The sequence below is a fragment of the Sciurus carolinensis genome, chromosome 3, assembly GCF_902686445.1.
Source record: "Sciurus carolinensis chromosome 3, mSciCar1.2, whole genome shotgun sequence".
In the NCBI taxonomy this organism is placed as follows: Eukaryota; Metazoa; Chordata; class Mammalia; order Rodentia; family Sciuridae; genus Sciurus; species Sciurus carolinensis.
In genome coordinates, this window is record NC_062215.1 from 13,214,142 (window position 1) to 13,232,063 (window position 17,922).

General features: G+C 36.5%; 1 protein-coding gene across 6 annotated transcripts in view; it reads right to left on the bottom strand.

Annotated features, from left to right (window-relative positions):
- Window positions 1–17,922, bottom strand: part of Helz (helicase with zinc finger) — a 151,555-nt gene that overhangs the window by 16,184 nt on the left and 117,449 nt on the right. For all 6 annotated transcript variants that reach the window (XM_047544352.1, XM_047544357.1, XM_047544356.1 and 3 more), the window contains 4 exons: window positions 17,370–17,449; window positions 13,709–14,279; window positions 12,923–13,157; window positions 11,616–12,132 (listed from right to left, as the gene is read on the bottom strand). In XM_047544352.1, the coding sequence (XP_047400308.1) occupies window positions 11,616–12,132; window positions 12,923–13,157; window positions 13,709–14,279; window positions 17,370–17,449 (1,403 nt within the window). The remainder of the gene's footprint in view (window positions 1–11,615; window positions 12,133–12,922; window positions 13,158–13,708; window positions 14,280–17,369; window positions 17,450–17,922) is intronic.

Below are 17,922 nucleotides of genomic sequence, written 5' to 3' on the forward strand. Positions count from 1 at the left end.
AAAATATATTTTAACTTTCTATTATTAAAATCTCCAAACATGATCTATCATCAACTTGAATAACCATCAATTTGGGCTGGGAATGCAGCTCAGGGGTAGATCGCTTGCCTAGCACGCTCAGGCCCTGGGTTTAACCCCCAGCACTGAAAAAAAAATTTTTTTCTAATAAAAATAAATAAATAAAATGATGTGTTGTGTATGCTAAAATAATCCTAGTGTAGCAAATAATCCAAGCCTATTTAAGTGATTTAAATTCATAGAGCATGCTAACCAACTGAAATAGAGGGCATTGTGGGCGCTGAGCTTCAAGTTTCGAATCCTTCCCTCAAGAGGGAAATCTAGCATGTTGAAAGACAAGGGTTCCCAAATGAAACTGTAGGAAAAGATCTCTAAGATGGCAAGAAAAACACTCCTGAGAGAGAAGACACTTTAATATCTCCATCAAGGCTTCAGTCCTGTGAGTCCCTAACCTGTTCAAATATATAAGCTACACTTTTCTTCCCTTTTCTTATTTCTTGACCTTTATCTTTTTTCTTGTTGCTTTTGCCCAGTTCTAAGTTTTTTCATGAAACGTCTATTTCTTCTATAAACATCACCCATCCATCAGACAGTTCCTTTAATATGAGCTGGTAACCCTACTGGTAACTGAGGCTCAGGTTTCATTTTAGAGTCCTTAGGTCTCATATGATTTCTTTTTTTTTTTTTTTTTTGCGGTACTGGGGATCGAACTCAGGGCCTTGTGCTTGTGAGGCAAGCACTCTACCAGCTGAGCTATCTCCCTAGCCCTCATATGATTTCTTACAGGCTTATCCTACTTCATGAGAAGTGCTCAGTTCTGGGTTCAGTAGCAACTCCATATATGTTTGTATGTTTATAAAAATCCTTTGTGTTGAATTGTGAAATCATTATGTTATTAAACATATGATCAATATTTCTAATACTTCTTTCTAAGTATAGAACTGAAATGCTAATTTTAAAAGTCATTTAACATAAGTCTAAATAAGAACATAATTACCAAATTTATGTATAAATTTCTATTGCTAAAGATAATTGCCAGTTAAAGTAAAAATTCCCAATTTGCTTAACACTCTAAGACATATGCATGAGTTTAGCAAGTCATTTCATATGTACGTAGATAAATAAATAACTGAGGGAAAGGTCAGCATATTAATTCAGGCTCTATTTATAATTATGCCATCAAAGCTAATCACCAAGGAAGAGCTAAACACTCTAGTAGAAATTCCAAGTCACATTAACTATGGTGCCAGAAACTTTAATTAGAATAGAACAACTCATTTAAATGATTAGCTTTGATAGCTTAAGCAAGCGCAGAGGTCTAATTTATTTATTGGTCAATCACTGTCTGTTATATGTATTCGATGGCTCATCAGACACCACACATTAATGATCTCTCTGAGAAGGCAGCAGTACCTGGCTATATAATTCAAGTCACAAGCTATCAGTGTCCCCTGATAATCAGCCAAGATTATGATCTTCAAACTATATTTGTGTAATACTTTACTCCATAATAAGGAACTTGGAGGAGTAGGGATGATTAGACAATAGTAGTGAAATCAAAACTTATCAACTAACTTCAAAAACAGAGTTGTTTGAAGGGAAAAATGAAAATTGAATAGATGGTTCAAAAGTGTCCTTACTCAAAAGCCAAGGCCTGAAATAAGAAATACATCACAGAGGCATATGCGGTTGTAAGTAAATGATGACTTACTGAAAGCTAATCAAAATGAGTAACTTTTAAGTGTGTCCCCATTTTTTGCAGTGCTGGCTGCTGAACCCAGAACCTCACTCATGCTAGGCAAGCACTCTACCACTGAGCCAATCCTAGCCCACAGTCTATTTTTCTTCTAAGGCCATTACAATAATACCAACACTGCAACACAAAAATGTACAGCCTAGTAAGCTAACTTGACTGTTACAGTAACACTTTTAAAAAGAATTTTCCTATGGGAGAGCATGGTGAGGGGGTGCTGAGAATTGAACTAAGGGCCTTGAAAATTCCAGGCAAGAGCTCTAGCACTGAGTTACACCCCCAGCCTCCATTTGCTGCTTTTAGTCAAACTATTTCATAGTGAAGCATAGTTCTTTTTATTTTTATATATTTGATGTATTTTTTGTGATGCTAGGATTGAATCCAGCACTTTGTGCATGCCAGAAAAGTGCATCTACTATTGAGTTATACCCCTAGCCTGTTTGTTTTTATTTCATTTTGAGACAGGGTCTTGCTAAATTGCCCAACCTGGCCCCAAACTTGCGATTCTTCTGCCTCAGCCTCTCAAGCAGCTAGGAGGCATAATTAAATGGCATAAATTTTACTTTGTGCCAATTACCAACACTGTTGATTCTTATTAAATAAAAGTTTGTTGTTGTTTTTTTTTAATTTGGCAAACTATGTCCACTTAAGAAAAAAAATGATATGTCTCTCAAGATAAAATCACTGAAAAGTATAATGGAAAAATGGTCCCATTCATAACAATCAACAAAAAACAAAACACAAAAATCACCCTAAGAGTATCAGAAAGACTCAAGACTTAAATAAAGATGGTACAGATTTTATTAAGAGAAGCTTTCAAAAAATGAAGAAGCGAGAGAGGAAGGGAGAAAGAAAAAACACTGAAGATTGTACCATTTCCTAAATAAAAAATTTTAAATATTTGTAAAGATAAAATCTCCACGAATTTAAGTTGCACATTTAATGTAATTCAAGTAACACCTAAGGGTTTATAGGTGGGAAAGGAGAAGGAAGAGTTCATAAAGATATTCTAAATTTTTCTCTAGTAGAAAAACCAAAGAAAGACTTTCCTCCCCAGCCACTCTCCCATATAAACTGGAAAGAAAAACAGGTAGCCAGGCAGACTTTACCCTATCCCTTGGTTTGTAGTGTCCATTAGAACACTATGAAGTCTCAAAAAGTAAGAGTGTAAATCTGGGCTGGGGTTGTAGCTCAGTGGTAGAGCGCTTGCCTAGCATATATGAGGCTCTGGGTTCGATTCTCAGCACCACATACAAATAAATAAATAAAGGCTCATCAACAACTAATAAAAATATTTTTTAAAAAAAGAGTGTAAATATTATACTGAAACATACAGATAGACGAAGAATAACAAAGCGGAAACTGAGCTCAGTACAGTATGTGATAACACATTCAGCTTACTCCACGGTTACTATGCAAAGTCAAAGAGCTCATATACAAAAACTACCCTTGAAAAATCCTTAATCGTGGCAAAATTACTAAAAATTGAGTCTCTAAGGAAACTCAGAAGCTAAAATTGACTTCTACTGTTTCTCTGAATTTTGCCTTTTCTTTCACTGCCCCATCAACAGCGATTAGTTGAAAGGCAAGTATGGTAGGGGCTATTATAAAGAATATGGTGTTTGATAAGAAAGCTACTTCTATTTAGTGATAATGTTGTAATTTAATAAAGGTTTGAGGACAACTGGGTAAATATTTGGAGATGAATAAAATCATAACCCCACACTTAAACTAGCACTTGAAATCAAATTGTAGCACTTTGTTAATCCACTGCCAATCTAGAATGCTCTGCAGTGTGCCCCAAAGTTGCCCAAGTAGCCAAGGCTGCGGCCTTCATTGCATTTAGAGTAAGGAAGGAAACCCATGAAGTTAACCCTTAATCATCAGAATGAGAATACTCTAAAAACTGAAAGTAACATAGCAAAAAATGCTATAGAACAGGACCAGGATGCCCTTCAGGGGGCCCTGACTTAGTGGAAAGATGTGATGGGGTGGTGTTTAAAAAAAAAATTCTTTCAAACTCCCCCAAGTAGTTCCCTTCCATTAAGTGATCACATGTTCATATCTATGAATGCTAGGAAAGGCTAAATGTTATGGCAGCTTTTTATAGTGAAATTTAATAATTTTTCTAAAGTCTACATTTTGCTTGCTGACCATGTATTTCATTTATCAAAAGAAAATCAAAATTAATATATTAAAAAAAACTAATGAAACAAAATATGAAGAAAACCATCTCCATTCAAGTTAACCATTAAGCTAACCTCTAGATATTTTTATCCCATATGTGATTAATCTACCAAGGTTTCTGGCAATAAGAATTCATAGTTGGGAGGGAAGTAAGACAGTTCTCTGTATTGCTAATGTTAAAGAAATTATCAAAATGAGTAACATTTTGTTATATGGTGTTTGTGAGAACAAAAACCATTCATTCTGTGAAATGATTCATGCAAAATCATTTTAAACACACACAAGTTATCCTAACACACCAAAAATGTCAAAATCTGCAATGTGGTAAAAAAATATTTTCCTCGTAAAATAATATTTTCAGAGTTCATGTTAGTCATCATTTGTGAATCTTGTGCATCAAAATAAAGGTAATCAAATGTTTTTCCAGAGTAAAAGAACTCCATGACAATTGAAGATACTTATTTATATACTCATAGCAACATGAAAATACCAAATATTGAGAGCACCAGGGTACAAAGAACTTAAATTCCAAAAATAAGGAATTTTAAAGATCAATAAGTAGATTATTTAGTATAAAGTATTATACAGTAAAGTACAAAATTTTATAAAAAATTTGGCACATGGTTCCACCTATGTGTTATGGAGCTCACTTAGCAGGTTAAGTCAAGACATTACAGTGTCAACAAAGATGGTAGAGTAAGGAACTCCAAAGTCTATGCTTCCATAAATGCAATGATAATCCTGGCAGAGGTATCAAACAATCTGTGGGGACTACAGGAAACTAAAAGCTTGCAGTGACGAATGAAACGGTTAATGAAGATAAAAAAGGGAATTTAGTAAGAGTAGCAAGACTTGTGGGAATTTAATTTTTCTAGTCCTGTCCCCTGCTTTCCATCTCAGAGGCAGCCTTGAAAATAAGACCCTGCATGAGTTCCAGAGGGAGCAAAATGGGTCTCATTCTAGACTTGTATCATGGCTCTCTAGAAGCCAAGAGCAAAAGGTCTGCCTCATCTTGTCTAACTCGAAACTCCATCAGTGCTGAAAGGGCCATATTAAACACCATTACAGTGGGTAAATATTTTAGTTGCTGCTGTAATGAACTGGATTACAGTTGGATTAAAAAAAAAAGTTTGGAAGAAAGTCTGGGGAATGAGATGTTTAGGGAACAAGATCTTTAAAAGCTCTGACGTGCTCCTGGGAATCTAGACGGTTACACAGATGCTGGGCATATGCTCAGGAAAGGCCTGAAAGAGTCACTAATTCTCACCTCTGGCTGATGTTGAAGTTCCTGGAAACAAGAGGTGAAGGCTAAGGCAGAGGTATAAGCTGATTAGCTGAGTGTTGAAAGTGTGCTCAAACACACACACACACACACACACACACAAATACCTGTGCAGAACCTGAAAGGTGTTTTTGGTTCACTTAAGAAAATCTCTATGCAACAATTAGCTGACCATCAAGCTAACAGAATAAAGACTTCAGAGACCACACATGACAAACAGACTTCACAAAATTAAATCAGAACAATCAATGAACAACAACAACAACAACAACAACAAAAATCACAATTGTAACAAACCCTGGGGAGGGAGAGTATACTTTTCAGAGTCACCATATTATATAAAATGTCCAGTTATCAACGGAAAGCTATGGGGCATGCAAACAAAGAAGAAAGTGTGGCTAAAGGGGCAAATAATTGCTCAAAAGCAAGAATGCAATCAGATACTGACCTTGAGGAAGTCCTGATATTGGACTTACTACATAATACTCTCAATTAGCTATTTTAAATATGTTCAAAGGATTAAAGAAACCACATGTATGAAACTAAAGGAGGGCTGGGGATGTAGCTCAATGGTAGAGCACTTGCCTAACAGAGGCAAAGCCCTGGGTTGGAGCCCTGGCATCATCAAAAACCAAAGACAAAAACAATTAAAGGAAGCTATGAGAATGATGTCGCACTAAAAAGAGAATACCATTAAAGGACAGGAATTAAAATAAGCAATCAAACCGAAACCGTGGAGTTGAAAAAGTACAACTGAAGTGAAAAATTTACCAAAGGGGTTCAACAGCAGATTTAAACAGGAAGAAAAAAGAATCAGCACACTGAAAGACAGGTCAATTGACACTGACTAACCTGAGAAATAGAAAAGGAAGGAAACAACATGAAGAGAGCTGAGACCTGTGAGACACCATCAAGCAAACCAACATTCAATAATGAGAAGCCCAGAAGGAGAGAAATTATCAGAAAGAGTATCAAAACATACCCATCCAGATAAAAGACATTAATACATCTACTTACATCTAAGAAGGTCAGTGAACTCCAAGTAGAACACATATAAGGATTCATAGTGACATATCATAAACCGTTGAAAGTTAAAGAGATCTTCTTGAAAGCAATAAGAAGCAGCTACTTACGTACAAGGAATCACCAGTAAGATGAACAGCTGATTTCTCATCAGAAACCAGCAAGACAAGAAGGCAGTGGGTCAATCTATTCAAAGCACTAAATAAATTGTCCATCAATTCTATATCTAACAAAACTATCCTTCAAATATGGAAGTGAAGCTAGAACATTCTCAGATAAATAAAAATTCAGAGTTCTTTACTAATAGACCTACCCATCAAGAAATGGTAAGACATTTATAATGCCTTCAGGCTGAAATGAAAGGCCATTAGACAGCACTTAAATCCACACAAAAATATAAAAGGCAATGGAAAAGGTAACTACAAAGGTTAAATATAAAAGTCAATATATTTTTGGCTTGTAATTCCTCTTTTTTTCCTATGTAATTTGAAACACTAATGCGTAAACAATAATTACAAATCTACATTGATGGGGACCACTGTATAAATAATAATTTATGACAATAATAGCATAAAGAGGAAGAGAACAGAGGTATACAGGAATAAAGTTTTGTTTACTATTAAAATTAAGTTGGTACTAAGGGCAGAGGGCTTAGTTCTACAGTAGGGTGAATGTTTAGTGTGTATAAGACCTGGGGTTCAATTATCAGTGCATAAGCACACACACACACACACACACCCCTAGGGTTCAATTATCAGTGCGTAAGCACACACACACACCTGGGGTTCAATTATCAGTGCGCAAGCACACACACACACACAAATTGGTATTAATTGGAACTAGTTTGTTACAAATGAAAATATTTACCCCAAGTCAACTACTAATATTATAAAAACACACACTACAGGAAAAGAGAAGAGTGTTACAATGGTACAATAGAATATATTTAACACAAAAGAGAGTTATGAAGGAAATGCAGAACAAAAAGATGTTAAGGCATATAGAAAATAAATATAAAAATGGCAGGAGTCCTTTTTATCAATAATTACATTAAATGTAAATGATCAAATTCTAAAATTTAAAGACAGAAATTGGTAGAATGGGGAAAAAAATACACAATCCACCCAAATGCTATTTATAACACATTCACTTATGATTCAATCACATAAATAGGCTGAAAGTAAAAAGATGGGAAAAAACATTCTATGCAAACAATAACCAAAAGACAGCAGGGGTCGCTATACTAGTATCAGAAAAGAGTATACTTGAAGACAAAAACTGTTGAAAGAGAAAGGATATTGGAAAATCATAAAGTCAATTCATCAAGAAGATAAAAACAACTATAACCAGAGAGGCCCCAAAATACATTAAGAATAAATAGAATTAAGGGGAAAATAAGAGAGATCAACAATAATACTTAGAAGTTTTTAATACTGTACTACAGGAAATAAAAATTCTGAACCCACTACAGACCAAATGGGCCTCATGTATCTATGAATATGCCACCCAACAAGAGCAAAATGACATTCTAAAGTACACCTGAGACATTCTCCAAGAAAGAGGACCACATGTTAGGCAACAAAAAAGACTCAATAAATTTTTAAAAAAACTGAAATTATACAGAGAGCGTTCTCAAACCACAATCAAATGAAACTGGAAATCAACAACTGGAGGAAATTTGGAATGCTCACTCTAGATATTCTTGCTTTTCTCTAATTTTCCCAGGCTGAAATGAAAAATAAAAAGAAATAATTGTACTGGAGAGGTTGTATGTAGCCAGGGCAATTAGGTAAAAACAAGAAAGTTATGAGAGTGACTCTTAAGAGTTCAGGAACATTATAGAGATGTAATCAATACAAATCAAACGTACTCATTAACACAAATAAACAATCAAAAAATAAGATTAAGAAAACAATTAAATTTATAATATGAAAAAGTATAAAATACTTAGGAATAAATTTAATAAAAGAAGTCAAAGATTTATACTTAGAAAAATCAGAAACCACTGCTGAAGGAAATTTTTAAAAGATCTAAATAAATGGGAGGATGTCCCATGTTCAGATCCTAGAAAACCTAATGTTGCTAAGAGGGCAATATCTAAAACTCATATGAAAAAAGAACCCAGAGTAAGTAAAACAAACTTCTCATTATAAAACTTAGAACAACGTTACAGTACAAAAGACAGTGTAAAATGCTAAGGTATAAAAGACTGGTATAGGCTGTGGCCAGGGCTCAGTGGTAAAGAGCTTGTCTGGACCTGGGAGGCACTGGGTTCAATTCTCAGCACCACATAAAAACAAGTAAGTAAAGATCATGTCCATCTACAACTAATATTTAAAAAAATAAAAGACTGGCACAGGAACGGACAACAGATCAATTTCATATAGAACCGAAAGCCCAGAAATATACTCGCTATCTATGGTCCACTGATTTTTTTGTAATGGCCCACTGATTTTGATAATGTTGCCAAGATCACTCAATAGGAAAAGGGAAGTCTTTTTAACAAATGGTGCTGAGGAAACTGGATAACAACATGCAAAAGAATAAATTTAACATCTGCATAACACAACATGCAAAAATTAACTCAAAATGAATCAAAGAACTAAGCATATAAAAGCTAAAACTACAAAACTCTGAGAAGAAAATGTAGAATTAAATCTTTGTGATACTGGCCTAGACAATTTCTTAGATATGATATCAAAAGCACAAACAACCACAGAAAACATCAATTTATCTATGTCCAAATTAAAAATTTTTGTTCATCAAAGGACACTATAAAAAGTGAAAAGATAAACTACAGAGCAGGACAAATAACTGCAGAGTAGGATAAATAACTACAAATCATATGTGAGTTAATTTAGGATCTAATATCCAGAATATATGAAAAACTATTACAACTGAATAACAAAAATATAACCATTTACTAAAATGGCTGAAGGATTTCAATGTACATTTCTCCAAAGAAAATATACAGATGACCAATAAGTACACAAAAAGAGGTTCCACATCATTAGTCATTATGAAACTCTGAATCAAAACTACAATGAGAAACCACTTCACACTCACCAGGGTGGCTGTAACAGTAATTTTTTAGAAGTATGCACACCAGACACAGTAGCACATGCCTGTAATCCCAGTGGCTTGGGAGGCTGAGGCAGGAAGATTGAAAATTCAAAGCCAGCCTCAGCAACTAGTGAGACCCTGTCTCAAAATACAAAATAAAAAGGGCTGGGGACATGGCTCACTGGTTAGGTGCCACTGGGTTTAATTCCTAGTATCAAAAAGGTATAAGTATATGGAGCGGAGAAATGAGAATCCCCACACATTGCTGGTGAGAACATAAAATGGTGCAAAGAACTGTGAAAAAGTTTAGCAGTTCCTCAAAAAATTAAACATAAAGCTATCATATGACCCAGGAATTATATTCTCAGATACACACTCAAGCAGTTCCTACTAGACACACGCCTACACACCCAAGACAACTGAAAATATGCTTTCACACAAAAATTTGTTCACAAATGGTCTTAGTGGCATTATTCATAATAGCCAAAAAATGGAAACAATCCAAATGTCCACCGACCGATGAAAAAATTGTGGCAAAGCCATAGAATGGAAAATTATTCATCCATAAAAAGGAATGAAATAGCGATACATTCAAAATGCATGAATGCATTTTGAAAACCAGACACAAAATGTTACAGATTATATGATTCCATTGATATGAAATGTCTCCATGGAGACAAAGTGAATTAGTGGTTGTAGGGAATGGGAGAGAAGAGAATGGAATGTGCTACTTTAATGGGTACAGGATTTCTTTCAGGGGCAATGAAATACTCTGGAATTGGATAGTGGTAATGGTCATGCAATACTATAAATATGGTAAAAACCCACTAAATTGTATGCTTTATGATGTTTAAAATGGTTTAAGTTATATGAATTTCATCATAGATAAATATAACATCACTAACTGAAAATTATAAACTGCCCAGTTATAATGCCATTCCATTTTCATTTGAAATAATGCCAGATATGTGTTAAATTTTTGTAAAGTATGGCTCCAAAATATTTTCACAATAAATACATATGCATCTTTAGTATGCTACAACTTACTTCTGAAGCCAAATATACAATTAAATTGCTTGTTTGTTTTTGGCACTGAGGACTGAACCCAAGGGTGCTTTACCACTGAGCTACACCCCCAGTCCTCATTATTATTTTTTTATTTTGAGGCAGGGCCTCACAACGTTGCTGAGGTTGGTCTCAAACTTGTGGTCCTCCTGTTTCAGCCTGTGGAATTGCTGGGATCACAGGCATGTGCCACCATGACTGGCACAATTAAGTTATTTTAATGACAGTTACTACACAGAATAAGTAGATCAATATTAGAACAATCTGAACCAATTACTTGCCAAATCCTACAAAGATACAGAACTTTCCCTATGAAACTTGACTTTTTAATCAGCATCTATAGCAGAGAATTTATAAAATGTTTATCAATTATTTGAAATGGCTTTCAAAATCAGTCAAGAACTGCCAAAATGAAGCTGATTTTTTTTCATCTATCAATATTAGAAATGTTTGTCCTGTTTTAAGTAGGTATCTATGATTGGTAATAACCACAATCAGCTTTACACATTCTTTTCTTTAATCAATGCAAGGTTATTGGGAAGAACTAGACAAAATTTTTATAGTCTACACCATGTAGTATCATTTTGGAAGTTTTATAATCTAAATTACTAAATTTTTTTCATATCAGTAAAGGTCCATAAAGATGTTATTTTGAAATGTGTAGGTATTTTAAGATAAAAATTCAGTTTACCCAAAATGCTTAGTATGTTAAACACCTGCAAATTCCCACATTTGGGAATCAGTCTCTCATTGGGCATCTACCACTTCGGTTTAATCCAAATCACCAGGACATGTGACAGGAAAAAGAGAACTGTTACTTGGAACTGGCCACTGGCTGAAAAGTCAACATCTTTGGGAAACACTAATTAACAGAGCTAACTTAAAAAGTTAAATTAAAAAAAAAAAAAAAGAATCACTAAAAACAACTTCCTCAGGTTAAAAAGGACAAAGCAACTTGAATATTAGAGTGCTCAGATGTCAAATGTCCCAAAACAGTAATAAAAGATTCTCAAGAGGCTTCATGTTTCAACAACAGTAATCACTACAGAATTTGAAATATCACAAGAGGGTAGAAATTAAAATAATTTTCAAGAAAGAATTATCTTTAAAAGACTTAAATTCAACAAGATCTGGCCATTTCTATTATCGTATCAATATGTTGGTATTATTCACAATCAAGTAATCCCAACATGAAAAAAGTAAAAGAAGAAGAAAGACATTTACCTCTTCTAAGCTCGGGAGCGAAGAAGATGATACTGTTCGAGATGACAATGGGTGAAATGGCTCTTGACCGACAGCATGTTGGTGATTCTGTATTTGTACAAAAGGGTTCTGCGGTGGCCTGTGAGGCAATGGAGGTAGGCCATAGGGAAAGCCTGGCCCTATTAAGTGATTCTGTTGCAAGTTAGCAAAAGTCCATGCTCCATCAGGTGCCAGGTATTTCAAGGGAGGAGGGGCAAGGTGTTCAGATGGCAACGAGAAGGGTGAGCTGAATATCTGGGGAGGAAGGCGCTGCGGAAATGCTGGGTTGTTGGCTACTTCAATGTCTCTGCTGTTGTCGTTAAAGTTAGAAAAGTGGCTACTGTGGTCTGTACTGGATGGGGGAGATGGGACTGCTGGTGGGCTTCTAGCCTGAACTTGTCTATATTGCAAAAGTCTTGATTGAGGTGGTGGCATTTCAGCTAGTTCTCGAGTTTCACTTTGATCACGATGAGACAGCTCTCTGATTAAGTCTTGAAACCTATATGAAGATGATGAAACATGAGTAGCAAACAAAGGACAGGTTCCATTAAGAAAAGCTTAGTCAACTACATGGATAATTTTACAAATCAAATCATAATACTTCATTAGAACCAGCACTAAGTAATCTCAAATATAAGCATTAACACTCAGAAGACACTAACTATGCCCAAGAACCTGGCTGGTAATTAATTCCTTTCCCCTTTGTATTAAAAGTATCAGTTCCTTGTCTCCACTTTATAACTGGAAGTTATAAAAGATGGTGGATGTCACTCAGAAGGGATTAGCCAACACTCCATAACATTCACATGATGCTGGCTATAGAACAAGTTTAGTGCTTGGATTATTCACAGTACCTGTGGTTAAAAGAAGGCTGAAGTCTGTGCTAACAGAAAGAAAAATTAATGAATTTATAATCTACTTGAGTCCTTATTACTACTGAATACAAAAAAAAAAGAAAGAAAAGAAAAAGAAAAGAAAGAAAGAAAGAAAGAAAGAAAGAAAGAAAGAAAGAAAGAAAGAAAAGAAACCTTCAAAAAGACATCCTCAGCAATGGTACATTTCTCTTGCAGAAGAGACCAAAGCAAGGGACCAAATTAATCTGTAACCTAGAGTAGGCCATCCACATCCAAATCTGTACAAGAGTTACTTCTAAATGAATTCTCCATATTTTTAGAGTCAATCAAGGGACTTTTGTAGCATGTGCCAAGAAGGCCAGCATTCGGTGTCCTGAGACAATATTCCAGTGTAAAACTGAATCACAAGAGAATAGAGGGGACCTGCTAGAGTACCTGGAGAATGTCGTTTCTGCTTCATCTTCGGTACTGCTGGTGAGCTTCCAGTCTGCCCTCACTGGTGGCTGATGGAGTCCGATGGGTGGCTGAGGAAGGTGCTGGAGGTGAGGGTGGTGGTGGTGCGGGTATGCAATGCCGCCCTGACTCAGGTAGGCGTGGTGCTCATTCCATTGCTGTAGTCGTGCCTGCTGCTGCCTTAATGTTTCTAGAGCTACATTCCCATGTATACGATCTGCAGAAACGTTTGCGAAAACACTGGGTTGTTATGCATTTAGGGTTTTAAGTTAATTTTATCAAGAGGTTGTATTTTGTTTGTTTGTTTGCTTGTTTGTTTAGCTGTAGATGTATACAATACTTTATTTTACTTATTTACTTCTATGTGGGGCTGAGGATCAAACCCAGTGCCTCACACGTGCTAGGCAAGTGCTCTACCACTGAGACATAGCCCCAACTCTTACAGAGAGTTTTTACAACCAAGTTCTCCAGAAAGGCAAAGAAATAAATACAGTTTGATTGTGGTAGAAAATCAATGCTTTCTAAATTTGCCAGAAACCAGTTATGATGATTTTTTCCCTCACTTGCTTTATGATGTAAGTTGACATCAACTGATACTAAGTATTATAAACAGCACTTGGAACTGGATTCTGATTATCCCACAAAGTGGTTGGTTTTTGCTGGCACTAAAGAAATGACTCAATCCTGACCTAGATTAACATTATATAGTACAGGTCATTTTAAAGACTCTCTGAACTTTTCACATCTAGTAGCAATATGGAAACTTACCTAAAGCCTCTCCTGTAGGTAATCCTGGGGGATTCTCGTCAATGAAGTTATTTAGATGTGAAGGAAGGATGGGGCCAGGCTGTGCAATGGCTCTCAGAGGACTGTGGCCTTCCTGTAGCATGGGAGGGGGCTGCTGCTCAGAGATCACAGCCTCTGCAGGAGGAGACTGTGGTCGATGAGAAACTGCATTATTAAAAAAAGCACTGTTGGGTCCTGGCTGATATGCAGGAGAAAGCTGAGGAGGTGGCTGCTGGGCCTGCGGAGTCAACTGACTTGGCTGCTGGACCACCTGATTTGGTTGGGGTGGCATTTGATTTGGTTGTTCAGACAAATTATTCTGTTGCTGATTTAACAAAGTGTGCTGCTGTGGAATTGGAAATGGTGGTCTTGGTAGCTGGGGAAGGGGATGAAAATGGCGATTAGGGATTGCATACTGTGCGTGTGGAGCAGGAAGAGGAAGATTTATGTGTCTTGGGTTGAGATTATCTTTGCGAGGAAATTTGGTATTGGGATAAACAACACCAGGACGTGATTCGGGACTTCTGTTCTGTGGATTTGATTCCAAATCAACCTAGAAAAAAATAAGAAGCCTTTAGGCTGCAGAAAATCCAAGTTCAGTGGCTCTCCTTTTCCCAAACCTAACACTTTTAATGGATATGATTTACTCTCAGCAGTGAAAGCAGAAGTGGTGGGTACTGAATCAATCATTTTCTGACAATGAAATAAGAAATACTTTTTAAATTAAAAAAGCAACACAGGGAAAAAAGCATATTAAATTTTAGTCATAAGAAAAGATACTGCCATTTTATTAGCATATCCACTTTAATTTCTTCAAGAACATTATCTTTAATTTCACACTTTCTTCCTTAGAAAGATAATTACTTACTTCTAAAATATATCAATAAAATGTGTTCTTGCCTTCTGATTTTATTGTTTACACACACATACACACACACAATCTACTTCCTCACATACAGCAATATTAATTAAAAACCTTATCTCAACTTAAACAACTTTGAAAAGGACAATCAGGTACTACATCACTATCACATAACTGATTTGGCTGACCAGTTTTGCCACTGAATAGTATTGACATTCTTTTCATTAACAAATATTTATTTAGGGTCTACCAAGTGCATTTATTTATTTAGGGTCTCCTGGTGCAGGAGATTTAAAAAGCAACAATAAGACTTAGCCTATCCCCTCAAGAGTTTAGAGCAGGGGCCTTTTAAACTACAGCTCTAACCACACCATTTCCACTCCACTGGATTTTTGTAAATAAATACTGTGTTGTTGGGACATAGCCACTTACTCACTTACATATTTTCTTTAGCTGCTTTTACACTATGGTGACACAGTTGAGCAGGTGCAAAATAAACTATATGGCCCACGAAGTCCAAGATTTACTATCTGGTCTAGCCCCTGGTTTAGAGTCCAGTAGAGGATTACCAGCAGGTAAATGTATAATTAAAGATACTAAGGGAGGACATGATATGAGAGCCTATGGTCCAAGGCAGAAAATAAAGAGGACTTCACAGAGGTAAGGAGGTTTGAGTTGAAAGTACAAAAAACTGGAATATTCCAGGAAGGGAAGGACATTCTAGCTAAAGGCAACAGCTTATGCAAGGCTAAGTGAGTATAAAGAGCATGGCAGATTTAGGGGCATGAGAAGTCTATGTACACAAAGCTAAAACTTCACTTGTTTACATGTCAGCTTCCCCTTTTGGCAATTGCAAGAATTCAATTACACAAGATCCTGAATGATTCAATACCTGAGTATAAATACTTTTTTCAAGCCCATTAAGCTATGGTAAACTAAGGTTTTTAAGGGAGAGAATGGTGGGTTCCTCTTAAAATACGAGTAAGCTCACAAGTGGTGACAACATGGAAAAAAATGTAAGGTGGAAAGAGGCAATTTTCCTTTTCCAGTTCTGTTAAACCACTCAACAGATTGCTTTGGCAAATCAATGTTCTTACAAGTTTTGATGCCGAATACTCACTGAGGATTGCAGAGCACTTGCTTCAGCAGAGGCTCTGACAGCACCTGACAAGATTTTGTGGCTGCTTCTGACCACATTTGCTGCTGCTGCACGATCAACTTGATCTCTCTCTGTGCCCTTCCCACGTGGGCCATATTTACTTGCAGTGCAGATCGCCTCTGTTGGGGGGTTTCCCCTGGCTGCCTACAATATGTAGCAGCTCCTCCTACAATATGGAGTCCCTCCATCTCTGACCTGTTAGCCAGACATGCTTTGGGGAATATAAGCACCTGAATACAAAGGATAGATGCTTAATGCTAGGCTGAATCGGAAGGTATAGGTTTGGAAGTCATCGTGAAGCAGGCACTTAACATCACGAACTGGACTTGTTTATAGCAAGCAATCAGAGAACGCAAGAGAAGCAGAATAGTGACAGAACTCCAGGAAAGATCAACTTAAAGACTAGGTACATATAGGAAGTGGTAAACAAGAGCTTATAAAAGAAACAGAAGGTCACATTAGAGAGAGTTGTGAAAAATAGCAATACTGTGCCAAAGAAACCAAAAGAAATAAAATGATCAAAGACAGCAGTGGAAAATAGTGCCAAATGCCAAACAAAACCCCAGGAAGACTAGAACTGAAGTGTGTTCATAAGATGTGGTTATTTGGAGCTGGATGGTCTCCGTGAAATGCTGACACCTTTACTAGACTGTGTGAGTTACAGAGCAAATAAGAGATGAGGTGAAATGGAGAAATTAGGCACTGGCTACAAAGGAAATGAAGATCAAAGAAAGTGCCTTTTAAATAGAAGTCAGTGATGTACTCTCTTTAGGCTAGAAGACAAGTACCCACATTGCACAGGAGAAGAAGAATCAGTAGCTGAAGAGAATGTGAAGAAAACAGAGGAGTAGTGGCAAGTTCTGTAAGGTGACTGGAAGAGGAGAGACTCGCCCCAACAGAACTCCTCCTCCAAGACTAGTAATAAGGAAGGAAAGAAGTTTAAGAACAAAGAAAAAGCGAGATATGTAACGCTATAAATTGACAGGGTGAAATCCTGATGAGGTTAAGTCTAAAGCAAAGTCAACTCCTGACAATAAGGATAGAGAAGGTGGAAGGTTCTCTATCCTTGAAAAGAGCCGCGTGAGAACACTGAGCAAGGCAGCTGGGTACATGCAAAAGAAAGGTGAGGGAGCCCACAGGGTCCACTGAGATTAGAAAACACGCCTTTCCAGTGGCACTGATTCAATCAACAGCACAATTCTCTAACTGGTTCCCAAGCACAGAAGAAGGGAAAGTAGATGGATAGCCAGACAGAGTTAAGGAATCAGGCAAAGGGTGTGATGCGAGAGCGAGCCGAACTGGAGACACGGCTCTTCCCATGCTGCGGTCAGGTCAGTGACACATTGTCTCTGTCTTCACATACCACCCTACCATGCAAAGTCTTTAAATTCAATCCACCACTGAATAACAGAATCTGAGAAAAATACACAGGTAAACAAAATAACAGCCCAAGACAAAGTGGCAGGTGAAGGTGCAACATGACCCATTCGATCCCTGTGAAACAATAAATGTAAGATATGCATAAAAACAGAGAGACTTTTCTTTAAATCATCAAGACTCAAAGATGACCAAACAGACTAAATCCCTTAGAACGACATATTCACGAAATGCAAGGAGCATACCTGTTTTGGTTCTGCAGGCTTTTTCTCTGGTGTTCGAATCTTATTAATTTCAGGTCCAGCATTATTTGTATCACTTTTACCTAAGAAAATATTTTAAAATCCTCATAAATTTTCTCCAGCGAATGTGACATTTCCATTGACTATCCAATATTAGAAAAAATCAGCAGAACATTTAAAACTTTTTTCACTCATTATTATCAATTTCTATTACAACTTGGGTTTTGTTCTTAAGTTTTCAAAGTTGCAGTTTCTCTGCAAGAAAGAAAATTTATAAATGAAGCAAACCTCAATGACCACGCAAAAGCTTAATAAAGGAATAAGCTTAAAACATAAAATAATTCCAGAAGAAACTGTCCAATCTCCAGGAATTTACAGCCTCATTTTCTTAACTATACATTTAAAGGGCCTTGGCATTGCTGCCTACTTACAAAGTCCAATACTTTGTTCATTTACAAATGCAATTAATCAAAAATCCAAACAATGTGTCAATCTAATTTAGTAATGGTTTGGATCTTAAACGTTCCCCCAAAGTATATGCTAACAGCTTGGTCCC